The 27,003-nt window shown below is 41.2% G+C and overlaps 1 protein-coding gene across 1 annotated transcript in view; it reads left to right on the plus strand.

Annotated features, from left to right (window-relative positions):
• ADAMTS12 (ADAM metallopeptidase with thrombospondin type 1 motif 12) overlaps positions 1 to 26,243 on the plus strand; it is a 146,534-nt gene extending 120,291 nt beyond the window's left edge. The window contains exons 18-24 of the mRNA XM_071425580.1: positions 5,315 to 5,525; positions 7,591 to 8,739; positions 13,370 to 13,522; positions 15,993 to 16,166; positions 17,769 to 17,915; positions 19,688 to 19,841; positions 22,507 to 26,243. Coding sequence (XP_071281681.1) covers positions 5,315 to 5,525; positions 7,591 to 8,739; positions 13,370 to 13,522; positions 15,993 to 16,166; positions 17,769 to 17,915; positions 19,688 to 19,841; positions 22,507 to 22,712 — 2,194 coding nt within the window. The 3' untranslated portion in view covers positions 22,713 to 26,243. The remainder of the gene's footprint in view (positions 1 to 5,314; positions 5,526 to 7,590; positions 8,740 to 13,369; positions 13,523 to 15,992; positions 16,167 to 17,768; positions 17,916 to 19,687; positions 19,842 to 22,506) is intronic.
• Positions 26,244 to 27,003: the final 760 nt, after the last annotated feature.

The following is a 27,003-nucleotide window of genomic DNA, read 5'->3' on the forward strand; positions in this document are numbered from 1 at the left end:
TCTTCTGCAGACCAGGCAGAAAAGCTCTTGTGTGCTGACAGCCTGTGATGCTTCCTCACAGCATTCTGTGCTGCAGGGGAAACCAGAAGTCATCCTTCTGAGGACAGCAAAATCACAACAAAGTGCAGTGCAGGAAAACCATATGTATTTAATTCTAGAGTCATGTTGCATATTTATTTTTCTCTTAGTAACACAAAAGTGACTGTAGGAACTTGACCAAGGGACTGAGTCCCTGTGCTGGCTCTCAGCAGGGCCTACATCCCTAAGGAGGAATAAGTCAAATCAGATTTCTTTGTAATGCTCTTCCAGCTTCCAACTGGTTTTAATTCAAGGCATTTCCAGAGGTTTTTACAGCTTGTCTAATCAGTAACCTCCAATGAACCTCACTCATCCAGCCTCCTTCTGCAGCCTTGAAAAACTTCTCTTATATACAACTTCCTCTATTATATACAATGTCCTCCTGAATGCTGGAGGCAGGTGTGACTGTCCCACATGGCTTTATGTGGGATAACTGAGAGTCCGCATGGAGCTACTGAGGACAAAGTGTTCCCTAGAGAGGTGGCTAAATTCTGTGCCAGAGGTGAGGACAGTGCTGTTCAACACAACCCTGCCAGGAGACCTTTGTTTAGTGCTGCAGCCACAGAACTGAAATTGTTGGATGACCTTGCACTTCTCAGCAGTGAACCAGGTGCTTTAGAGTAGGTTCTATCAAAAAAATGATGGCTGTTCCCTACTAAAGCATACTGATGAACAACATGCTACTAGAACACTAAATAAGAAATAGATAATTTATCAAATAGAAGCTACAGAAAAAGAATAAAATGGTTGTGGCTCTCACAAACTAGATCTTACCCCATTAATCCATTTCAGGAAGTCAGTTGTCAACTGTTTAAATTACAGATTTAAAATTACAAATTTAAATTACTTCTGAGAAGTCTAAGCCTTAACATGCTTGCCAGCTGATTTTCTCTGCATTTATTTTATACTTATTATTACACTTTCTCCTAAAATAATTCAGAGGAAAATGAAAAAGTAATTTAAAATATCACAATACATGTACGCTGTGCTTTGATTCAGAGCAAAATAAAGGTGGCTGGACAGCTGAGAGTTAAAATGTCATGCATGAGTGGTTACTCATGTACTGCTTCAGTGATATTGCTTAGGTGAGTGCATTGAGACTGTAGCACAAATTCCTGCTTTTTTCCAGGTCATGCTATGGAGTACAGTTTCCAGTTGAATGTTTCTTTGGTGGGCAGGTATTTAGTCCCATAGGTGTTAATGTTAAAATCAATGGATACTACTTGAAAAAGAGTGAGATTTTAACTACTTATAGCATTGTGAATAAAGTTTTACTTTCCTCTGTATAAAAAATTGTCTGGAGCCTTTTTAACTTGACTATCCACTTGAACAGAGTAACCATAAAAAGATTATTTTAAAAGTATTTGGAATCTGCTACTTTTTATCTGTTGTTATTTCATTGTCCTGCTTCCAGACTGCTTAGTACACTTCCAATAGCATAATAAGAATGAGAAATCTAGTTTCTATTCCAATCCACAGAGAGAGAATCCATGCACCATTGGTATTTGCTGTGCCTGATGCTGGACAAATACATAAAGAAAGCCAGCAGTCTCTTTTTAGGTGTGACATGCCATGATGGGAAGGAGGGAAGTTTTGACCGCATGGCCCCAAAATTCCATGTTATTGCTTTTTCCAATAGGATTCACACATCATTCACCACACATCTTCTGTGTATAGCTGAGGACTATGTCACAGGCTTTTGAGCTCTGCCTAATTTGTTACAAGCCTTAGAAACCCAGTTTGTGAGGAGAAGATAAGTCTCATTTTAGGCACCTGAATGCCACCTGAAAGAATGAGATTTTCTTCCTATCTCTGTCCCAGGCTTGACTGCAGAAGAGCTGAATACTCACACCGGCAGCTCAAAACTACCTCAAGTTATGTTTTCACCAGACAGGCTGCTCTCTGTTCTGACAGTCTGAGGAAGAACAGTGCTTATGCAAATTAATTACCTAAATCGTGCATTTTGCTTGTTTGTTCGTTTGCTACCACAATCTTTCTATGCCATGCCTGCCTGTGGAGATAAGACAGTCATTTCAATTTGCAGGGATCTGTTGATGCATTAATACTTAAGAACCACTCAATTACTGTAGCAGTAAATGCCAGAGGTAGCATCAGAAACCAGAGGTAGGAAAAAGTATTGGGTGCTGACTCCCATGAGGCTGGTTTAGTGTCCACCAGCTTATCCCAGTCTCTCATTACAGTCTTTAGCTTGGCTGGGAGATCCAACATCTTGGCCATTTCCTCTCAGAAATTCCATGTTTAGAGCTTGGATTGCTGTGTTAATTCTGGATGTGTGTTTGGCAGTCATGTCCAGTTTTGGTTATGCCTCTGCACTGTGAGGAAACAGCAAAAGCTCCAAGATAAGCAGAGCTTGGCAAAGCAGTCACTCAAGTATTACTCTCTTCTCTGTGGTCCAGAGTCTGCTCTGGGGCATCCTGTACCAGAACAGTAAAAAGGATGTTGGCTGTTTTGCCATCCTTGCTTTGCTTTTGTTCCCCTTAGGCTGAGATGCCACAGTTCAGATCCTGAAGCAGAAACCATGAAGAGACGGGAGCACAGGTGATTCCATGTCAGGTTTCTGACTCTTGGATAATTAGGCATATGCATGAAAAAGGGTATGAAAGGATGAAAATAGGAAAACACAACATCAAAAATTCCAGTTAGTGTTAAGAGTAAACTTCCAGTTAGAGCAAGTTTTTTTGGAATTACCTGCACTGAGTGAGGAAGAAGACTACAGAAAAAAATTGCCTGGCTGACTGTAGTTTTATTTTGATCATGAAGTTGGAATAGAATAAAATCTTAATTCTGGGGTTTTCTAACTATGGAGCGCCTGACTTTTTTGACTACTTCCACAGCTTTCAAAAGTGTTTTGTGTGTGACAGTTGATCACACACCATTACTGCTGTTCAAGGTAGGTTCTGGGGTAAGCTCTGATAATTTATTGCTTAGAGATTGGTATTTCAATGTACCAATTGTTGAACCCTCAGTCAGAGCCATTTGAAAATGCTGAGGGGGAAGAGGTGTCAGTTTAGCGTATCTGTACCTCGAAATATGTAATCTGGTCCCATTAAAATTAATAGAGCAATTCACATATTTATGTTCCATTTGTGCGGAAATGTCAGCAATTTACAAGATTATAGAAGAGATAAAATTGTAAAGAAGATGCAAGAGATGATAACAACCCTGAAATGGCTTGATTCAGGTGGTGATAATTTACTCCTTTTTTTTTTTTTTATTGCTGTGTTTGGCTGAGGTGTACTTGCTTTTTATTTACTTGTTAGAGTTCCTTTGTTGTTTGCAGACCTGGAAGAGCAAGAAACAATCTGATGGAAGGCAAGAGGAGGAGAAAGATATTTTGGGTAGATAATTTGGGATATTTTTTAGTTTAATTTGGAAATATTCGTTTATTTGGAAAGATATTTTCAGCTTTTTTTAGTTTAATCTGGTCCAGAGACTTCACCACTGGGTTGTGGTGGTGGTGGACTGCATTCTGGAGCAAAGCAGTCAGTGCACTTTGGGGTAACTTAAAAGCAAATGCTGTATGTATAGATTACTAAACAGGAATAAGATGGGTATAGGTACCACAGAGAGGACGAGATGGCTGCACAAATAAGCTGTATTGTAGCTTGTTGGCTCTGAGTCTTGGTTGTTTGGGTTGTTTTTTCTTTAATTATTGGGAAGAGATACCAGTGCCTTCCACATCAGTGGCAGCTCACATGCAGTGGAAGTGAAAATGAATTAAGGAACATGGAAACTACAGTAGGGAGGGGAGAGGGAGGGATTATCAGCAGAGGCAAAGCATAAAAACTGTTATAAATCTGAATGCTGAACTTTGATGTATTTATCAGAATGGGATTATTTTGTCTCTAAGTTCATGGACCTAAAAAGAAAAAAAAAAAAAAAAACCAAACCAAAACCAATAGAATATTGTTGGTTGTAAGCCAAAAGCAATTTTTTCTGCCTTTTTAAATAGAAAGGTGTATTCAAAATATATTCCTACTTTGTTTTCACTGTAAGCCTTTGTTGTGACCTCCTTGAAAACTCTGGAAGAAGCAATATTGTTTAGGAGCTTTTGTGGCTTAGAGTTTAGAGCTGGGCCAGATTTTTCAAGCAGCAGCTTGAAGTTGTATTCTTGCTTAGGGCATGCTTAACTGAAAGAAAAATGCTTTTCTTGGTTTGATATTTTTTCCTTCTTTTTTTCAAGTATAAAGTTAAATCTTCAGGTAAATGTCACAGTTGATGCAGGGCTTCTCAAACTATAGAAACCCAGAAATTTTTGCTCCTCTTTCTTAACACAGAAGGGAGATAGCAGATATGCTGATGCACAATCTGCTCTGGATCAGCATGAGAAAAAACTAGTTGGATGGTGCTGGAGAAATGCTAAGGTGAACCAAATGTAAGGGGGACAGCTCTTGTAGGTAAGGTGTTTTGCACTGGAAAATACTGTTATAGAGGAAAGTTATCCTCAGTTTGGTGGAAAATTACATACCATAGTATGAAAGACTGACTTTAATCATGACAGAGACACATAAGGGGCTCGTTTCTACTTTGTTGAGGAGTTAAGCACGGGAAAGTCCAGCCTAATGCCCAGAGGGACAGTGTTGCAGGGCACTGATCCCATGCAGCACAGCTCTGACTAATCTGGTTCTGGGGCTGTGTGCCTCACTGCTTCCCTTAATGGGAAGAGGCCTTGTGGAGGGAGGTAACCCTTGTGGAGAACCAGTTTGAGTATTTGTGCAGTACTGGCTGCTTAGATGTGGGTAAAGGGATGTTTTCCACCTCTGTGCTGTCATTACAGACTCCCCAGTGATTCTCATTTGTTAACTCTTCTGTACTGACATAGCAATAAACAGACAAACAATGGGATAGAGTAAATAGATTACTTGCTTACGTAGATTTCCTAGCAGTTCCTGAGATTTGGATTTGAAGGACTACCTACTCAGTAGATTTTTGCACTTTATTGAAGCATAATGCTTTTTCCTCACTTCTGGAAATCCTGTCTGGAAAATCCATGTCTGGAAATCCTGCCTACTTCTGTCTTCTCTCTTTCACTGACTGGCTGGTACTAGAGCACAGGGTGGATGGGAGAGCTTAAGTGATCTGAACCTTATGTGAAGAGCTTATATCTGAGCCCAGATTTTAAATTACTGTCTCTTTTTCTTGCAGTCTCTGACCTTTTCCTTGGTGTGCTTGTGGTGGGTTGTTTTCTGATGTTTCTCACCCTGCTGGTTTTCAGGTGGTGGGCAGGGGAGTGGCAGAAGTGTTCGACCACGTGTGGCCCAACAGGCCAGAAGAAGAGAACTGTACTTTGCATCCAGACAGTGGGATCTGATGAGCAAGCACTGGATGTCACAGAGTGCCAGCACCTGCTTAAACCAAAGACCCATCTGTCATGCAACAGAGATATCTTGTGCCCATCTGACTGGACTGTGAGCAACTGGACTGAGGTAAATTCGTGTTAGCTGAAACAATGAACTTTTTCTCAAAATGACCTATTATAGTCAGCAAAAAGGACCAACGACCTGCTGTTTTGCCTTTTAAATTTTTTTCTAAAATACTTTTCTATGGTTTAATGTGTTCACAAATCCTTTGTGCAAAAAAAAACCCCACTCCTGCTTCCTGAAGACTTTGGGAAGTGTTGCATGTTAACTTCCTGAGCTTTTGGGACTGTAGAATGTGGTGTGCGTAGTGCTAAAGAGTCTGTGTGAGAGCAGTGGCTGCTGTGGGCCAGACTAGGGGGATGACTACTGTCATCTCTGTAGGTCAGCAAAGCATTTTCAAATTCTTTACATTCATATCTCTTGCATCCAAGACTCTCCCTTTTTTCCCATAGCTTTGGAAACACATGGGAATTGTTCAAAGCTGCACCAAGAGACGTTCAGGTTGGACATTGGGAAACCTTTCTCTTCTGGGAGGGTGGTCAAACCTTGGAACAGGCTGCCTAGGGATGTGTTCAATGTCCCCAGCCTGTCAGTGCTTAAGAGAGCATTTGGATAGTGCCCTTAGCAGCATGCTTTGACTTTTGGTCGGCCAGGAAGTGCTCAGGCAGTTGGAGTAGGGGTTGAGGGTTGAGTTGTTGAGGGTCCCTTCCACCTGTAAATACTGTCTTCCCTTCTTTTTTGAAAACTCCACTCTCATCTTTCTCCTTCATCTTTTTTTTTAATTAGACTCACTGCTATGAGAACAGAGTCACATACTGAACTAAAAAAAATCTTGTGACTGTATTGGATTGGTTTATGCTGCTCACAAACTATCATCACAAAATATTGATTTTTTTTTGTTAATTGAGTAACCCCCATGTTTTAAATACCTGTGAAAAAATAGATTGAGCTCACATGACTAGCAATACAATTATATAGGAATGGCACACGGCATGTGCTCACGTGCAGTTGGATTATATTTACAATTTACTGATAAAAATGCATTTTTACATCTGCAGAAACTGGACAGAGAGTGCAGGTATTTCACCTGCACAAAAGACAGGAGCTGATGAACCTGTCTACTGTGAGGCTACACGGTTGCTTTCCTGCTCCTGTTGCTGCAGAGCTGATTTTGATTTTCGGCTGTGAACAACAGAGTGCTCCAGCAACACAAGGTTACTGGTGTTTCTACTGCCCTGTGACCCAGACTAGCTCTAAAATGAGTTAAATGTGTCAGAGGCAGTAAAGTCCTGGGAAAAGGAGAGTTCATCCCTTCATATTGAGCACCTGGTTAGGCTTCCTTGCTTCTTAGGAAGAATTCTTCCAGTAGGTTTTTTTGTAGCATCTCCACTCCTACTCAACCAGTCATCAGCCTTAGCAACTCCAACCAGAGAAGTGTGATTTTATAAAATCCTTAGCTGAGGCACAGCTGCTGAAGGCATGGCTGTGCCTGTGGGCCTGAGGATGAAAAACATCACAGAAAAGAAAAACCACTCCTTATCTGCATCTCCTTAGCTCCCAGCACTCTTTATACACAGCAGTGCTCTCATTTAAAGAGAAGCCAGGTTGGCTAATTACCTTCTGTAGTCTCTAATTGAGGACAGGCATGCTAGTAGCTCTGGCAGCAGTTCATGGTTGTACTAAGACTGAATAAAACATCCATTTCATAAAGTCAGCAAGGGTCTGTGAGCTGTATGGATCACCCCAGCAGGTTTGTGGCCCTGTGAGCAGCACTGAGCCAGTCAGGTGTGGGTTCAGTTCCAGGTTTTTAGTCTCTATTTTTATAAATCTGGTGAAAAAGGTATTGACTAAATGACTTTGTAAGTCAATGAAGAAATAAAATTCCATCATATTAATTTAATATTTTGTCTTTATCTTGTAGTCTTTTTTCACTGCTATTTCCCCAAGGTGACATTAACTGTTGAAAAATTTGGAAAGAACTCCATGGTAGCAGAACATCACTAGAATGAAAGGCTTGCTCTCCAGGAAAAGCTTTGTAATCTGTTATTTGTCATGATGCTTCTTTATTATAAACAAATGCCATCTGATACTTCTGTGCAGGGGAGATACATTAATTCTGTTTCATTTGCAGTGCACAGTCACTTGTGGTGGTGGAATAAGGACTCGTAATGTCACTTGTGCCAAAAATAATGATGAGCCATGTGATACTTCCAAGAGACCAAACTCTAAGGCCCTGTGTGGTCTTCAGCAATGCCCTTCTGCTGGAAGATTTCTGATTCCCCCACAGGCACCCAGAAGAGGCAAGATCATAATCAGAAAAACAACTGCTGATCCTGAACGGAGTCTTCCTCGCAGAATACCCAGACCAAACCCCAGGTTCCATACAACAACAAAAATACCCAAGCGTGAAAGTGTAACTCCCTTTTTGCCTACGTCCTCTGGTTTGGTCAATGTCTCAGGAAAAGAGGGAGCACCCAACAGGACATTACAAAGTAATTTTGCTGAATCAGGTGATGTTTACAATTACCCAGTTGTTTCTACTGAAAATAGCTCATATCAAAATAGTACTTCATGGCCTTTTCATAATAGCTTAAGTACTGAAATTATAAGGCATGCTGAAAACACCTCTAAAAGTGAGCCAGTTTCTACTGCAGAGAGTGAGATGCAAAGAAGTGAGGACACTCCTGTTTCCTCTTTTACCAGTAATCCAGAAATAACTTCCAGCTATGATTACTTAACTGAGGAATCTGACAACACTGATGGGCCACTTGGAGTCAGCAAGAAAGCAGTTGATCTCTTTTACAGCACAGAACTCAACCCTGAAATCAGGACCAGAAGCACAACCTTGGACACTGCCTTTCCTGTCACTCAGAATGAGAGTGTGACTTCTCAGACCCCACCAGCATCTCCTCACCAAGACCCTTCTGTGCTCCATCCAGTTAGCAGCGCTGCACAAGGGCTGCCATTTCCAACAGCAGCAAACTATGTCAGTCTTCAAGTTGATGTTCCTGTTGTGGAGGTAACAACCCCACAAGCACTGGTTACAGAAATGCCCACAGAGATTGGTCATGCACCCAGAGACCAGACTGACAACAGAGAAGAAATAAAGCTGCCTGACACCGTAACTAATAGCACACAATCCTCAGCTCCCAAGCATGCTCTGAACAACCAAAGTGCATCATCTGAGGGTGTTTTAATGAATGTCACAGACCACAGCCACATAATAACATCCAACAGTTTGCCCAGTGATGCCTACTGGATAGTAGGCAACTGGAGTGAGGTAAGTTATTTTTTGCTCGTAAGAAGTGGAGAGTGTGAGCAGCTGTCTGAAACGATGCTGAGGAAATGGAGTTTCTTCATTTGTCACAATTTTCTGAAATCAGTATCATATATGTAAAATACCACAAAAAAAAGGTGGTAACTTGGGATATCTAAGATTAGGTTGCTTACAGAGAATGAATATAGTCATCACAGGGCCTGGCCATAATTTACCAACTTTTATTTAATACCCTTCCCACTATAAAGTTTTGTTTTTATGTAAACAGAGTTCCTTTTATGCTAAAGGATTTTATATTTTTGATACTTAAAGTGAGAGATGTTGGTGTCTGAACTAATCATCTCATTTTTTGATGGCCTTTTTTACCAAGCTAAAGAGGGTCAGATCTGGAAACCTCCTAGTGCTGATCTGCCTCTCTGTCTCAGTGCTGATGGAGAATGCTATCCAAGGTCTGTTTCTGTGTACCTGTTTGCTCTTGGGTCTGCTGGGAATGATTTACAATCATAGAAATGCAGAAATTCAGGGCCAAAAAGGACAGCATGAGGTTACTAAATTCAGTGGAGACATATCTAGACCCCCGAGATGCAGTTGGATGCAGACAGTGGGTAAGACCCCTGCTCTGTCCTCAGTGCATCATCACTTGTTCAGGACATGCACTCCTGATGGCAGTTTGAGCTTTCATCTTGTGCCTTCCTGTGGCCAGGTGAGAATGGCCTTAGCTTCCCTTGTTCTAGTGGGACAGGTGAAGCATTCCCTCCCACCCTGTAAGAGAAGACCTGCTTTTAGATCTGCTTGAGTGCAAGACCCTACAAGAGAAGATCAAGGGAATGGTTGTGGCCCCAAGCCCCCACAGCCTGAGCAAAGGCCTGTCATGCAGAGATGCTGCTGTCCCACTCATTCATCATCCACCTTGAAATATTTTCCTTATAGGTAGCAAACATCTTCCATACTGAAAATGAGGATTCTCTTCTTTTATATGCATTCTCTTCTTTTATATGCAGACTATGGAGGAAAATTGTTTTAATAACTCTTTTGGGGTCTGATGTCTAAATTCTTTCGAGATTTTCCTTGTGTTTTTTAAATATCTAGGGACTTTTTTTTTCTTTTCTGATCTTGCTTCAGTTTCACCACATATTTTTTATCAGTGATGTACATTGTGGTCCTGGTGGACACATGGCATATAAAATCAACTAATTATTAACATTTTATCTATTACTCTCTTAGTGAATGCAGAAATGAGATTTGTCTTGTTTTGTAACCATCTTGCTTTGATGTATTCAATTTGTGGTCCACTGTAAATGCTGGATCCCTACTACAGTATTTCTAGATCAGCAGAAGTTCTCAATTACATTTGGGAGCTCTGTGTGTGTGTGTGTGTGTGTGTGTGCGTGTGTGTGAATAAATATATATATGTGTGTGTGTGGGTGTGAGTAAATATATATATGTGTGTGTGTGTGTATATGTCTGCATGTATGCATAAAAAGTTTTCCCTAATTGTAGTATTTTGTATCTATTTTTTTTATTTCAGGCTACTGTTTTTATTGTGGTGAGGTGTCACTGAATTCAGATTTCAACATTCCTGCCTACTCTCCCAGCTTGTCATCATTTTCTAATGCCTTAAATGCATGTTGTCTTTCCTCATTCCATTTAGTTAATGAAAATGCTGAAGGGAGCCTGGCTTTGGAGCCCTGTAGAACCATATTTGGAAAGTCTGTTCATTTTGACATTGAACCACTAAGAACCACTTTATTACAGTTTTTCAGTTAGTTGAACACTAACCTTGTAATTATTTCACCTAAACTGTATTTATCTTTGCTAAAAGAATTCTTTGCAGGATCATGTAAAAATGCATTACAGCAGCCAGCTCCTTATTTCATTAAGCCATGTTCACCTATCAGAAAAGGTTTTTAGACTCACTTGAATTATTTCTTCTGGATGGGTCCATGTGGGCTTTTCTTTTGCTTTATCATCTTCATTACTATTTGCCAGTTTGATCTTGATTGTTTAATAATTTGGTTTTTATCTTCTTGTGAAGTGTGCTTGGGTGAAGCATTCCATTAGACCACAGATAGGACTTTTTATTTTCCTAGAGATAAATTGGAAGATACTCTTATCTAATCCTCTGGGACATTTCCAATCTATTATAAGAATTGATTCTCAACAGTTCAAAGATTATTGAATAAACACTTGAATGAATGTAGAGATAAGGTTAATACATTTGCTTTCACAGAACTGATAAAATCAATTTGAAGATACTTAATGCATCTAACTTTGTTATTCTTTAATAATTTAGTAGTCTTTTGCTACTCTCATTCAAGCTGCTGTTTTTTGTTAAAACAAATTTTACGGGAAGTGTGGCACATTGAACTTCAGTTTTTCAAATTTGAAGAAGTGATGAAAAAGAGAATTTATGGAGTCTCCATCTTTGGAGATATTCTGAAGCCATCTGGACATGGTTCTGAGAAATTGCCCCTAGGTGGCCCTACCTGAGCAAAGCTCCTTTCCAATTGCAGCCATTCCATGGTTCTGTTAATAAAGTCAGCTATTCTCTTTCACATTAAATAAAAGTTATTTCACATACACACCTTGAGTCTGACATTTACAGAACCTTTTCTTTTTGTTCATTACTTTTAATTAATTTTCAGTCTAAAGTTTTCTGACTTTATTTTTGCTCTTTCTGTTTGCCCATCCTTAGTGAAACTTTGAATCTGTTTCTAGATGACATCTCTCCAAGGCATTGGTATTTCAAGACCACTGCACCTACCCTGACAAATACCTTTCTGTGCTCTTTCTCTTTTAGTAGCTGTCAATATTTTGACATTGCTTTGCTCTGTAGGAGAGGTCCATACTAGTAAATAAATGGTGCCAAGAGCAGTGATAGTCACTGAGGTGGAAAGGTGTGACATGTCCCATAAGAGGGCTGGCACTTGTCCCCTCAAGGGAGAGCACTAGTTTGAGTAGGGCAGAACAGTGCCCATTTCCACCAGTGCTTGTCTGTAAATTTTACTTCTTTCCTACTACTTTCCTGGGCCATTCTGGGCTGTCACTTTTCCCTTTCTAAGAGCTTTCTGGGTAGCAAAGATACTCTATTACCAGCAGATCATCTTATTCTAACACTGGTCATCTCATTCTTCTGTTGGTCATGTAAACCTGCACTTTCTCCCTCTGTGACTGACATCTGCTGTGCCAAGGGGAAATTTTGGTTCCCAAATGACAAAGGGAAAAGCAGTATGTCTTCAGAAATTTATTCAGCATCAAACAACAGCCAGGAAAGCTCAGGCTTTATTCTGAAACCACTTGAAGTATGCCTTTCTCTCTTGACCTTGTGCCTGCACACAACAGGGTTTGAAAGAATCCTGCTGTTTCACCTTCCTCACACAGGACTATGAGTCTTCCTCAATGTGATCTGCCCAACATCATCTGTGGAGCCACCTTTGCTCTTCTCATGTGTGCTCAGAAAGGACTTCAGTCAAAGACTTCAGCATCCCTTCAGTGAAGTCTTGGTGTTGTCAGGCTGGTGTGGCAAAGCTGGGGAAGGCATCAGACCATCAGAAAGCAAGGCAGGGGCAGTCTGTCCTCTCAGTCAGAAAAATTGCCTTGGGTAGGTGTGTCACTAGGCAGAACAGAGCAGTGGTATGCAGTTTCCTTTAACAGGACCTTTGTGGCCACTTGGACACACATCCCAGGAATCACCAGGAGATCAAACACCTCCAGTGTTGATTTTTTTTCCCTGCCTTAGCTTCAGCTAAAGTTTCCTTATTTTTCCAAGGACACTTATTCAGTGTTCTATATTTAACTTTCCCACTGCCACACAGGAAGTTCAAACCACACAATAGCATTTGCTTTCTTCATAATTTTGCTGACTTAATCCAAGATTATTTATGCTGTTTCTCATGCCAGCTACAGGCTGCTTAGTGTGTGTTGAATTTGGCACTACATGTATAGCTCACTGACCCACCCTTTCTAAGGCAGAAGAAGGTAAATGGGTGTCTCCAACCACTTTTCAACCCCTCCCGCTTCAGAATACAATGACAGCGTTTGGGATTTTTTGTGAGGAGTGTGCACTCTTGGGATATGGACTGGAATAGTCAATATTCTCTTTCCTGAGACACAAAAATCCTCCCAGATGTTGAAAACACTCAGCCACTTTCTGAAATAATGGTTTAGAGAAACATTTTCCTGTACAGTTTTCCTAAGATTCCTAATATTTATTTAAGATTTTCAGCACCATGAATTCAATTAGCTGACTCTCTCATCAGCAGTATTGGGGGTAGAGAGGGAACATGCTGAAAATTGGATGCAATTGCATTTTACTTTGGATCCCTAAAGATAACAGAAGAAAACAGTGGAACAGCTGGTACAGATTTAGAATGTCTCAGTAAGCAGGAGTTTGCCAAAGAAAAGAAGTGCATAGTATAAATCAGGACTGATATTGTCCTAAGAAACCAAAAAAAGCCCTCCTTCAGAATATTAAGTAAAATTTTGGTGAATTTCAAATATTTTTTTGGGTATCTCTGATAACATATGTCATCTAAAACGGCTCTAGATATTTATATTTAGGTTCCAGGATTGTTTCCAGAATGATGTACTAATGTTGAGTTTGCCCCTGGGCTTTCCTCTTGCCCTTGTGCAGTGCTCTACGACCTGTGGAATGGGGGCTTTCTGGAGACATGTGGAGTGCAGCAGCGGGAACACATCTCACTGTCAGGACATGAAAAAGCCTGATCCTGCAAGGAGGTGTTATCTCCGCCCATGTGCTAGCTGGAAAACAGGAAATTGGAGCAAGGTAACTTCATTCAGGGCTGTGTATGAACAGTATGCTTGCAGATTTCAGTGGGTATGAAACTCTAAATATTTCATTTTTAAAACAATTATTTACTCAGTGAATGCATACATGATTCCCAGTTGACCATTCAGCACTAATTCACTAATTTCCTGACCAAGTTATATCTGGAAACACATCTGCTGTGAATTTTGTTCTTCCTGTGGTGGGTTGTGCTCATTAACTCTGGCACCTAGAGCCAAAGCAGGACTCGCTGCTCCTGTTCCTTGGAGCTGACAGAGCAAAGCTGTACACAGTTGCTTGTGGCATCTTTTTAATCTCTGCCTCCAAGGATATATCCTAATTTTAAGAAGCAGTGGGAATTTGGGAAAGGGAATTGTCGGGATCCTACTCACCCTTGTCACCATGTGCTGTCTCTTGACATGGTCCGTTCCCCATTCGTGTAACTTCTAAGTCTGTTCTGTGCAGGATTCTGTTTGGTCCTAGTTTTGTATCCATGGCCTGTTCAAGAGACAGAAGAGTGTCCAGGGTGCTAAGTGGAACCCAAAGAATTGTGCTTGAGCCCCATTTTGATATTTTAAGCTGTGTGAGGAGCACCTGGAAGGACTTAGGTGACTTCTTGAAGCTTATTACATTTTGTCTTCATGCAGTCTGAAAATTGAGTTTCAAACCACAGATTATTTTTCAAGACTAAAAAGAGACAAACCTCAAAATTTTGTTTTAAATATTGTTGATTTAATAAGGAAAAAGATAGGTGTCTCAAACTTAGGCAGTATAGATCATTTCCGTGGGCAATGTTGTTGCCACTGGGCTAGAGGGCAGATTGATACAAATAAAAGGTTATAGCTACAAAGCCTGTGTTATTATTGAGCTTTTAGACATAAAATTGATTTGTACAGGAATTACATGCCTCTTTAGAAAGTTCAGGAAAGGCCAAGGCTTTACATAACTACATTTAAACCTTTGAAATTAATTTTAAGAGATACATAGACATCCTGCCCTCCCAGCTGCGGCAGGGCAATTTCACCGTCACTTTTTCTTCATAAATGTCATTGCTCTTACAACTAGTGAATGATGGCCATGTCACAAAAAATAGCTAGCAATCGGGTTTAATGATAAAATACAACAGGAAGCAATTTTTTAAAAATGTCAGACCAGTTATGAAACAAGTTTGAGGCAAGGGGCTTTTCCTATCAGATTTGTATTACCCTCCATTTTTCCATCAAGTGAACTATACAAACCTAATTAAAGTTTCGTATATTAAAAAGGTTAAATTTTGCTTGCTTTACAAGTGGCAATAGTTTTTTATTACTCATTTCAAATATTTTGAAATGTGTTGTCACAGCAAGATCTCTGGGTTCCCTGCTAGTGCAGTAGAGCTTTTCTGTTTTCTACTCTCTTTTAATTTTTCCCCTCCCCTAAAAGAAAGGTGCTTGAGACTAAATCTTAGAGTCTGTGTTTAATGCCAGATATAATTTGCATATATCTTGAGACTGTTGTACTCAGTTTCTTATAGACCCACTTTTGTTTCTATCCAGAGAGACAGAAACCTGTCCTGTGGACAAGAGTAAGGATTCCCTTTCCATCCATTCTCCATCTCCTGGGGGAAGTATTACATTCAGGTTCCTTGCTCAACTAAAGGATGCTTATTCATGCAAAGGAAAACAGCATCAGTTGCTATTGCATCATAGTTGTAAAGGTGAAAGGTGATCTGAGAAGGTTTCAGTGGTGCAGTTGGAATTGGCTTTAATTCTGCTTGGAGACAAAACATGTATTTTTCCTTATCCCTGGGGTAGCAAGTTCAGTTCTTCATCAAGAGCAGGAAAGGTCCTGAATTTTGGTGCCTGGAGACAGGACCTGGTGATGCTGCATGAGGTTTGGAAAAAGCTCTGGCTAGAAAAGGGAGACTGGAAGAGTTCACGTAGCTCCTCAGCAGAGCTCTAAGCTGGGCACTGATTTCACAGGCTGTGAGTGAGGCTCAGGATGCCTCTCTCCTCCCTCCCACCTTCTCAAACTGAGGCTACTCTTCAGGTATGAAGTGTCCTGGTGCCGTGGAGGTGCAAGGAAGATGAGCATGGGAACTGCTACTCACTCCCTTCCTCTCTTTGAAGCAGCTAAGGAACTGACAGTATCCCTGCATACAGAATCCATTTTTTGTATTTATTGCATTATGACTCTTTCACTATGACATTTTTAGAAACAGCTGGCAAGATTTCCCAATTAAGTATGTATCCATATTATTTATGGCCATAGCAGTGTAGTATGGGAGGTACTTACATGGCATGTTCCGGGCTGCTGTGAGGAAAGCCACAGCATTTAAGCCTCAGGGACAGGTTGGTGTTCCAGTAGCCTGGAAATTCCTTCTGTTCAGGATGCTCAAAGCTCAGGCTGTCCTGCTCTGTGACTGGGGAAGGTACAGTCCCTCAGCAGGGCTCATCATGTGGAGATGTGCCCCTCTCTGTTTTGTGTACAGTGCTCTGTGAACTGCAGCGGAGGCTTCAAGACACGAGACGTTCACTGCGTTGATGTTGGGGAAAAGCGGCTGCTCAGGCCTTTCCACTGCCAGTTACTCGGCTATAAACCACAGCTCAACACTAGTTGTAACACAGAACCTTGCTTGCAATGGCATGTGGAGCCCTGGAGTGAGGTACTGTTCCTTAAGAGAAGCTTTGTGAGTCAGCAATCTGCTTTCAGGTAACAGCAGCTGTTGGATCCCGTGCTGTCAGGTAAAATTGTGCTCCAAGGAAGACATGCAGCTGGTGAGTTCTTGTGCATGGCTACAGCAAAAATTAGCACAGGTGTTCATTATGCTTCACAAAATTATTCTTACAGCTGGAGCTTTAAATTACCATGTCCTGAAGGGGAGAAGCAGATGGCCTGGAAGAAAATCTGTTGTAGCTATCGTATTGGATCAGTAAATGTGGTTCATTTAGATGAATCCTTTTTGCTGCTGTTTTAATCTTGCCTTCTGATTAGGGCAAATTTAGAATGTCCTTTACACTTTCGGGCTGAAATTTTATGGAGCAAAAGGCTAAAACCAGACATAAGATAAATCTGACTTTTGGGTCTCTTTGTAACTCAGATCTGTTACTCTTTGTAACTCAACCAACTCAGAGGCAGCCAGGCACATATTTATGTCAGCTAAAGCATGTGGCCTGATTATATTTTAAAATTTAACCCTACTGAAAGCAGCTCTGGAGAACATGTCATGATGTTTGCAGCCCTGTGGGCTAATGCTTTGGGATTTTAAGGGAGGTGATCACATTTTACAGAGAACTAACAAATCACACCTGGAGGAGACCAGGGTGTGCTGTTAGAGCAATCAGCAGGGGGAGGAAAAATAAAAATAACTGAATTATTGCATTTGTTTGCCACTTAAAATACTTTATAAAAACACTAGTCCAACCTTGGAAGTTGCCCTCATGCTAGACACTGGATAGAAATAGATTGAAAAGGTTCATTTATCAGATGTCAGATATATTATTCTGTCCATAGGGGTGCAGTTCCTTGTAGGACAGTAACAATGCCTTATTCAAATTATATTTGATACTTTATTTCATATCAGAGTGTAAAATACTTTGTGTATTTCAAGCAGACTTAGTGAAAAAATGGAGAAAAAATTGGTGAATAAGGAATTCTAGAATGTGGACAGAAGAATGTTTAAAAAATAACCTGGGTCTCTATCTTTGCATGACACTTTTACTGCCAAAGAGTTCAGTTGTTGTATGGATTGAATTTTAATGTTCCCAGCCACCTCATAAGAAATGAGATGCCGCATCTTATGAATGTCTTGTGTCTTCAGTCAGTGTTACAGAATAATCCTGCTGACACATGACTTCTACTCTAATGTCTTGTTAGAGATGCTACTGGTGTTGGTGATGTTGATGAGCAGTTCTGTGTTGCCTGTTCTGTGTAGCCACTTCTACTCAGCCCTTTAGTCCTTCCAGTAGTAACTGCCAGGAGCAGCTTTTCCCCATGTAGCAGCTTCTTCTCCTTCCAAGCACATGGAATAAGTGTCTCAGTGCAGAGCTTTTCTTCAGAAAGAAAAATGCAGAGCTTTTCTTCATGTCTGCGCTTCAGGATTTATGTGCAGGCAAGCCTGTACATCTTCCTAAACCCATGGGCCTATGACCCTGAGTCCTTGTTATCTGTGGCCCCGCATGTTCTAAATGAACATGTCCAAACATCTGTGTGGTCTGTTTGTGGTTTCTCATCCTTTCCCACCCTGGCTGTGCCCCTCTCCTGGCAGTGTTCGAGGACGTGTGGCGGTGGCCAGCAGCAGCGGCGCGTCTCCTGCCCGCGGGAAGGGCACTGTGACTGGAACAGGAGACCAGATCCCATGGCACCATGTAACAGGCAGCCTTGCACTCAGTGGGTACACCAGGCCTGGAGCCCGGTAGGATTCATTTTATTTCTGGTTTATGTTTTGTCATGAGCTGGCCATATTTGGTCATGTTATCCACTTGTCTCTGAACCTCAGCACCTGTGGCAAGTACAGTTCCTTATGCACAGCTGAAGCTGCAAGAGGAGAACTTCTGAAAACATTACTGAACATTTCATACCCAGCCTGTGCCCATTCCTTCAGGTCACAGATAATGTAGCTTCTATTTTTGATTGCTGTATTAGATGTCATTGGAAGTCTGGGATCTTTTATCTTGTCTAAGAATGAAGGAGTTTTACCATTAACATTCTTCCACTGCATGTCTGAAATTTTTCACTGATAGAGGCTATTGGAGGGGATCAGGTTGTCCTCAAAACAACTTTGGGGAATATTGTACTTGCCCATACAAAGAGAAATTCTGAATTTTGACCAACAGCCTCCTATATAGTACCTGGAAAATAGGAAATCTTATTGACAAATATAAGGTGTACCTTTGGGGAGCCTTCCACTATCTGCTATACATATTTATCTATTGCTATACATATTTATCTATAAAGAAACTAGTATATCTAATAAACCTTTCCCTCCAGTTTCCTTAATAAACATTGCATACATTACAAGTACTCCTCACAGCATAATGGAATATTGAAGGAATGCTAAAAGAAGGAGCCAGAGATCAGGAAACATTGGAGACTCATTTAACACAGAAAATTCAATGAGTTGGTTTTGACACAAAGCCATTAGATGGAACATGACTATAATGTACAGTAGAGTCAGTGTAAGACTAAAATATGGAAGTGAAGCACGTAAAATAAGTAACAGAATACCAAATGTTATAGCAACTATTTTACTTATTTATTAATCCTATATTGATGTATTCATTAATAATTTTACTTCATAAAAATATTTTAAACATCAATATAAAGTTGTTGCAAGAATACCTAAGATCTTTCAGTCTATCTCACGCCAGTACTATTGTGCTTCATGTACAGAGATACACATTAGAAAGGGGATAATTTGCAGAAAAATTACAGAGGTTCCTCTCCTGTCTTCATCTCTTATGCTTTGTTAGCTGACATTCTCTATCTGCTGAATTCTTTATCTCATTTATCTGCTGGCACTATTTATCTGTAGAGAAAAAAAAAAAAAACTAATTGGCATTCTCAGACGCTCTGGGAAGTCACAAAAATTAAGTACGTTTACAGAATGGTAGAGGAAGATATTTTAAAAGTGTTTGGGTTTTATGGCCTTCTGTGTGCACTCAGAACAAGCAGCTGGCAGTTCTTTTGTGGTCATAAATAAAGGGTAACCTCTGTTTAAAAGCCAGGAAAGAAACAAAACCTAGTTTGGCTTTTTTTTAAATCTTAGCTTGGTCATTCATTGATCTAATATTGCAATTGGTTATTCGTGTTTAACTTAGATAGTCAGAAAACACAGGAAGCAAAAACTGTCCTAATTTTTATGAATTTGGTTTATAAGTCTCTTCTATTGTAGGACTGGCCTTGCAAGTCATCCCTTTCCTCTGTAGAAAACAGTCCTCTCCCTCTGTTTATATATTCCAAGATGCTGTATTTGTACCATTTACCCTCTACTGTGTCCTGCCAAATCTGGCCAAAATGCACCATGGAGGTGTCTGGATGTAGCATAGAGTACACATATTACTGTAATGGCATTGCTTCTGGATCACAAGGCAGTTTTAGCTTCCTGTCACATCAGAGCTCAAATATTGCCATATTGCAAAATTTCCATGTAAGAAAAAACTATGTATGTTAAAATTATTCTTTCAGTGTGCTGTTTCTTGTGGAGGGGGCATTCAGCAAAGAATTGTGAAATGCGTGAATACAGAAACTAATGAAACTGAAGATGACAGTATGTGCCTGGATAAAACCAAGCCCACAAAATACCAGAAGTGCAATCTGCAAGAATGCAGAAAAAATACAGGTAGAGTAATACACATGCATGAAACAGTTTTCTCCATGTCTGCTGAGATTCTGCCAAAACTGGGAGCTGACTCCATCTATCAACTTCTTTTGAGTAGCATGGGCTCAGTAATTACAGGTCACCCTGGCCTGCTACTGCTCAGTTGCTCTGTTGGCAGAAACACACTCTTGTCTCTTCCAGCCCTTCTGGCCTTGTGTTGCCATGATGGGGAGCATGCATTCCTAATTTATGATGGCACAACTAAATTAGTAGGTCTGACTGTATTGGCCTGTTTTAGCTAACTCAGGGTGCAGTGAGGACTGTGGAAGGACACACATTAAAAAACAGTTGCCATTTCTTAAGATAGATCACTTCATGGAAGCTGTAAATTCTGGACTGGGAGTGCAAGCAAGCAAATTCTTACATACACTGTAAAAAAACACTTGTAAAAAAGTCAGTGTCCCATAGGGTGAGACTGTCCAAAATCAAGAGGTGAAGAGAAGTGCTCTTGTGAGTCAGGGTGTCCTGTACCTCTGTCCTTCAAAGGCCCAGGAGCCCAGCTGTGGTACATGGTTAATAGCCCAAAAAAAAGAGGCATCAGGGGAAGGGGGAAGCTTACAGAAGGAGTAACATCTTTATGAGCAGTGTGCGTACTGCTGCATTCAGGAGGTACCCTCAGATAATAACAGAAACATCTCACAGCTCTTCTAGAAAAACTTTCAAAAGGTTTTTGGAGGATGATCTTCCCTGTTAGTGCTAAGGGTCTAATTTGACAGTGAGACAATGGTTTGAATCTGGAGGGCAGTGCGGGTCTGACATGCTCTTGAGAGTGATGCATCGCTCCTGCTGCGGTTCACAGAATTTTAGCACATGTTTTGCCCTGGGGTGGATTGGTATGCTTATTTCCTATCCCTCCCGTGTTCAGAGAGAAAAACTCAGATAAATACTGCCTAAACACATTAGTAAGAGCAACCTGTGAATAGAAGTTCAAGCGGCCTGTAAAACATAATAAATGCCTTACTGGGTAAGCACTGGTCCATGCAGCCCACCCTTATGTCTCCAACAATGGCATTAGAAAATGCTGCTTAGCAGGAATGCAGGAGGTTGGAGCTTTCTTGAGATTCATTTCCATGATAGTCCTCCAGCATTTCCAATTGATGTATATGAGGACTATTAAAAGTTCTTCATGTCGTGCCTTTTTATTTAAACTTTCATTAATATGTGGCAACTCTTTTTGGTGCTGTGGTCTGCTTCCACCCTCTCCTGTGGCAGCAAGTTCAAAAAATCATGGAATTGTTAAGGCTGGAAGAGACCCTCAAGACTATCCAGTCCAACCATCCACCCAGCTGTGCCGCTGTAACCCCTGAACCACTCAAACACATCACCCAGTGTCAGATCCAGATGCCTCTTGAACACCTCCAGGAATGGTGACTCCACCACCTCCCTGAGCAGCCTGTTCAATGCCTGACCACCCTAACAGTGAAAAAATGTTTTCTAAAGCTAATCTGAGCCTCCCCTCTCTCAGCTTGAGGCCATTTCCTCTTGTTCTCTCACTGTGGGTGTGGCAGGATAGGCTGACCCCCACCTCACTGCAGCCTCCTTTCAGGTAGCTGTACAGGCCTGTAGTCCCCTGGATCATCCTTCTGACCCTCCCAGAGATGGGAATTACGTTTGCTGAATTCCAGTCAGGTGGAACTTCTCCAGTTAGCCAGGACTGCTGGTAGGAGATTGAGAGTGGTTTGGCAAGTTCTCTCAGTTTCCTCATTACTCTGGGGTAGGTCCCATCTGGGCCCATAGACTTGGCAAAGCATATCCCTAACCATCGACAGTCCTGGATTATGGAAGCTTCTTTCTGCTTCCCATCCCTAACTTCCAGCTCTGGAGGCTGGATATCCCGAGGACAGCCATTCTAAATGTTCACAGCCTAGTGTGAAAAAGTCTGCTTTCATCTGTTTTAAATTACCTTTATACAAGTTTTCTTTGACTTTCCCCCATTGCAGTGTTGAGGGATTTGCTCAAGAGCAGCCTTGCTAATATACCATCTTCCTTCTTTTGCACACCTTGCCTTCTCACAGCTGAGGACCTCCAGTTTCCAATATCTGGCTAAATCTGGCCCATCTCAGTCCCTCAGAGCTACCACAGACCTATCACCACAGTGGTACAGACAGCAGCAGTCCCTGCCATGTTCTGACGCTGCAGGAATCAAAGCATAGCAAAGCTGAACATGCAGTTGCATGTGCATTGTCTGCACTCTCCTGACTGCCCTGGCTGGTTGTGCAGCACCCTGCCAGACCATAATGCTCATCTTAGGGGCAGTTACAAGAATGCAACAGTACCAAATTCAAATCATTGTTGCCAGGCTTTCTCTGGCAGTCCTTATCAGCAGAAAAGTTGAAGTGGAAAACACAGATTAGCTGTGTCTGCCATGAAAGTAAAAATCTCACTGAACAGTCATGAGTGTTGTGTTTTCCAAAACAGAAGGTCATGTGTTCACTAAAAGATCCTAGAATTTCAGTGGGAGGTCAAGCTGATACATATGATTCCCATAATACAAGGGAAGAGAAAGCCCCCATGAATAAGACCCTTAACAGACATGACCATCTGGCATAAAGCAGTTCAAAATTCTAGAAATACGGGGAGTGTGTCAGCAAAATACAGCTAATTCTTGTCATCTTCTTCACCACAGGGCTGCCCTGCAGCAAAGACCAGCTGTCAGTTCACTTCTGCCAGAGGCTGAAAGGCATTGGAAAGTGCTTGCTGCCATCCATACAGACTCAGTGCTGCTTCACCTGTAGTCAATCCCGAATTCGGAGCAAAGCAAGATATGGGGATCAGCGAGGCTTCAAACAACAAAATTACACTAAATCTAGAAGAAAACCACCTCAAAACTAAGAAAACAGCAACCAAGCAGCTTGGCACTAGCTGTTTTATTCTTGTTTCCTTGAATAGAGCTTCTGTTTACAAGTTTTACCTTCCTTATTTTTTTATGAACCATCCAGCATAAATGGAAATCTGTGATCAAAACTGGGAAAGCACATCACCTAGGGTTATCAGTCATAATTTACTGCTTCCATTTTTTCTCTGTAATAGTCCAAAGTTTATAATGTAATTTTCAGTGTACCAGCAGCTAGTACTACTTAGGCATGCATAGACACTAGAAACAGGCTTGCAAGAATTTTCTGGTTTTTTGTAATGAATGTTTAACTTGTTCTTCCATCTCTTTTTCAAAACTCACTTGAAACACCAGCACTGCTTACTCAAGAGTGCTTAGCGAAGGTGGCCCTTGGGGCAGCAGACATACACCTGTGCCATGGGCCAGTTCTCTTTATGCTCTCTTGCCTTTCTTTTTTAGGAATCAAGGTGAAGTGGCAATGTTTCTCTAAATTCATTGCTCACTTAATAAACTTAAAGGCAGAGTTTTGTAATATCTGATTATGATAGGCAGGATGAATTCAAACTTGTTTTTTCAGGAGAAAAAAAAATCTTTGCTTAGTACTTGACTGAACCTCTAAAGGATACCTCAGCCATAATCTGTTCTTGACAGTTTTCTTCTGCTACAAATGTCTTGCTGTAACCTGAGAAGCCTATAAAATGTGGGATGTTAAGTTCCCAAGTATGTTTTAAGCAGCATTTCTTGGTACCACAAAAGTTAAGACATCTGCATGTACCAGCTTAACAGTCATAGAATAATTTGGGTTGGAAAAGATCTTTAAGATCAACAATTCCAGTGCTGCCAAGTCCACCACTAAACCACACCCCTAAGTGCCATATCTATATGGTTTTTTACACATTTAGGGGAAAATCCAGCAATGTCTTTTAGACAGTTTTATACATTCCATCTGATAGAATAATTTCAGTATAAAGAAAAATTTGGTTTTGCAGATCTTTTGCTAGACAGGCAATAACATTCTTATGTATCATCTGTAGTTCCTCTCCATGTAAAATTAACTAGCCAAGGCCATTTGAAATTAGATAAGGCAACCAGCTCAAGGCTATTGCCAGTCTCTATAGCTGCAGGTATTCGGACACAAATGATATGTGTCAGCAGCACATAAAAAGCTGTCAGGAAACTGATGGAGCATAAAGGTTGTTCTGCAGCAAAAATTTAATCTCAGAACTTACCCTTTGGAAGAGGTGGTGTTCTCTCTCTCTTGACTTCTCACTTCCACCAGTTCTATGTGAGTGGCCAGCTCCGTTTAGTTCAAGAGTGTTAAAGGTGCTGAACAGAGGAGCCAGGAACCTTCACTGTAATGGTGTCCACTCTTTACAGCACGAAGAGTAAAGGAGTCACACAGTGAGAAAGCAAAAGACTTCTAAGCTGATGTAGGTAAGGACAATTGAAAGTTGAGTCTTTTGCATTTAAAAAGTGAAATCTTTCTCTTCTTTGACAAATTAAAGGAAAGAGCAGTGAGCTGGCCCAGCTAAACAGTTTTGCTAATTTCATGTTAACTTATGTGATGGAATTCAGCTTTATAGACTTAAACCTTTCCTGCAGCTTCAAATGCGGCATGCAGGCATTTCAGCAGGAAATTACCCGTACTACGTTTTGAAATCAATTTTACACCATCAGCATAAAGGCCAACTAGCAACTGGAAGCTCTGTAATTCACAGGGATGTTCAGTGACAGAGCTATCATGCCATACAGTATCTCCTGGTAGAGCAGAAGCCCACGTTCACAAGAGCACTCTACCACCTCACTCACAGCAGACTTTTCCCACCGTGTAAATCCATAATCATGGTGGAGCTGAGGGCTCCTGGGACAGCAGCCCGAGGCCCAGAGAACTATCTGCATACCTCAGGCCTCAGGCATGAGGGCACCTCTAGTCAAGTAGCATATCTGTTTTGCTAGTGAAGAAAATGCCAAAACAAACTTCAGAGAACCAAGACCAGACCTTTTGAACAAAGCTGGGCATTTTGAAAAGAGCTGGACAAGAGCAGACATTTAGATTCCTTTGGAATTCATTAGGATTTAGACACCTTGGTTCTTCTGGCTTTTTTGAAAATCTCAGATTTGCATCCTATTTACTATGCAATTTCAGATTGTAGTACAGGGAAATGCACATTTTATGCAGTATATGGTGAGACACATAGTCATTAATCCAAGTGTCACTGTGGTTACAGAACTGTGACTAGCAGTAGCTTTTTTTCTGGACAGACCTTTATGAAAGTTAATAGAAGTATTTCAGCCTGGCTATAATGTATTAACCTAGAGATGGCCGTGAATCAAATTGTCATTTTTCAAAGGTTTGTGTCCTTTGGCTAAGGACTTACTTCTTCATTTGAAATCTCTGGGAGTTCAAAATATGCAGCATGGTAATGTTAGATTTATTAACCTCTGTGATGGCAATATAACCCCAGTTTTAGGTGCTGATAAAACAAAATCCACTGTTAAAAGTGTGGTGCTAGGGTAACAGACATGGGGATGACTTGCAATGGTGCATGTGTGTGCATGCACACACTCTTACAGTAATATATGTCTGTGCTGTTGCTGGCCAATGCCAGACATGATGCTTTTTAAGTTTCACAGTTTGCTTCTCTCCTCCTGGGGACCCTTTGAGCAATAGAAGCCTGGGCAGTTCTTACTCCTCTGGACGCAGAAGTATTGAATCAGGCAGGAGCAGAGGTGTTGTGCCTGATTCAGGAAGGATTTGGGCAGGGCTCAGGCTCACGCTGTGTGGTGTAGAGCAGTTCCCAGACAGCCTGGACTGGTGGGCAGTGCAGGTGCTCCTCACCTTCCCAAAAACATTCTGTAGGATTTAGGTGGGACAGAGTTCTGGGTCAGATTACTCTGTGCACAGAGGTACGTGCATAACATTTTACCCACAGAGGTCAGCAGAAGGAGGCCACCAGGTATTTGGCTTAACGAGAAAGGAGCTGACTGAGTGGATGTGGTGCAGGTTGGAGGAAAATACCTACAGGAGTTGTCCTTTCCAGTGCTCCTTAGGGCTAGTGTGGAGTTAAACCATTTCTGCCTCCATTGTTTTCTTCAGGGAGCTGTTATTTCATTTGAAATGAATAAAAAGTGAATAAATTATATTATGGATATTAGTCAGAATAACCATTCTACCCAGGGAAATGCAGTCATTACTGTTTCTCAGCTTAAAACTTTAGGAAAAATACTGTGACAACATGAACTTTTTAACAGAGCAGTGCCACTGCTATTATGACACAACTGTTCTTAAGTAAAGGTGGATTTATGATCTGAACCCAGATGGTCATTAGTCTCAAAACTGAATTGAATACTAACTACAGAGGTGTATTATCATTATATTGTTGTATTAGCCCGAGACACATCAGCTTCAACAGATTGCTCAGGAAAAAATGTGTATTTGCCACATTCACAGCTTGTTCTAACATTTCAAGGTTTAAAAAGCAAACTATGATGGCATATTGTTTCAAGCTTCAATAAATGGCATTGCATATGTTTGATGTCTCTGGTATTTTGTGTTTCCAGTGCAAGAACATTTGTACAATGGGATTTCCAGGAAAAAAACCAAAAAATCTAAAAATATATTTTATATGTAAGAGGTCCTCATCACTGAGTTGTTTTGGTGCTTGATACTCCAGCATAAAAAAGATCATTACAATGGGTGAGGGGAAAAAAGTAGAATATGGTGCTAAGTAAAGGTATACACTAAAAGGATTCATTACTTCCTATGAAATATAGGAAATCTTACAACTTCTAGTGGTTAAGCAGATACATCTTAATTTTTTGGCAGCAGGTGAGAGTGTCTGTTGTGTCTATTGAAGAGTTGCATATAATGTTACCATGCCCTGTGCCCCCCACCCTGAATCTTCTCAGCACTCAAGGTTTGCCGGCCCTGCTGCTGCTCATGCCCAGAAGCTTGGTCAGAGCAGCCCTGATCTTTGATGTGCAGCCGAGGAGCACAGTTAGGCTCGGGCAGAGAGCACCCCCAGCTCTCACTCCATCCCCAGACTCCACCCCAGGCATCCCTGCGTGGGCTCAGCCTCACAACACCCTGTGGAAATCCCAGGAATTTGCTCCTCCTTGCTTTGGAGAGTCCAGCCCACAGGGGCAGCGCCCTGCGCCGGTGGTCTGAGGGAGAGGGCTGAGCTGATGTGAGGCGAGAGTGGCGGCTCCCTCTGCTTTGCCAAGTCCCTTTACACGCTCCTGGAGGAGCCAGGGCTCAGCACAGCCTGACGGGCAGAGCCTGTGGTTCTG

This window comes from Agelaius tricolor, unplaced genomic scaffold, assembly GCF_023055355.1.
Source record: "Agelaius tricolor isolate 1412-34295 unplaced genomic scaffold, bAgeTri1.0.p SCAF_4, whole genome shotgun sequence".
Taxonomy (NCBI): domain Eukaryota; kingdom Metazoa; phylum Chordata; class Aves; order Passeriformes; family Icteridae; genus Agelaius; species Agelaius tricolor.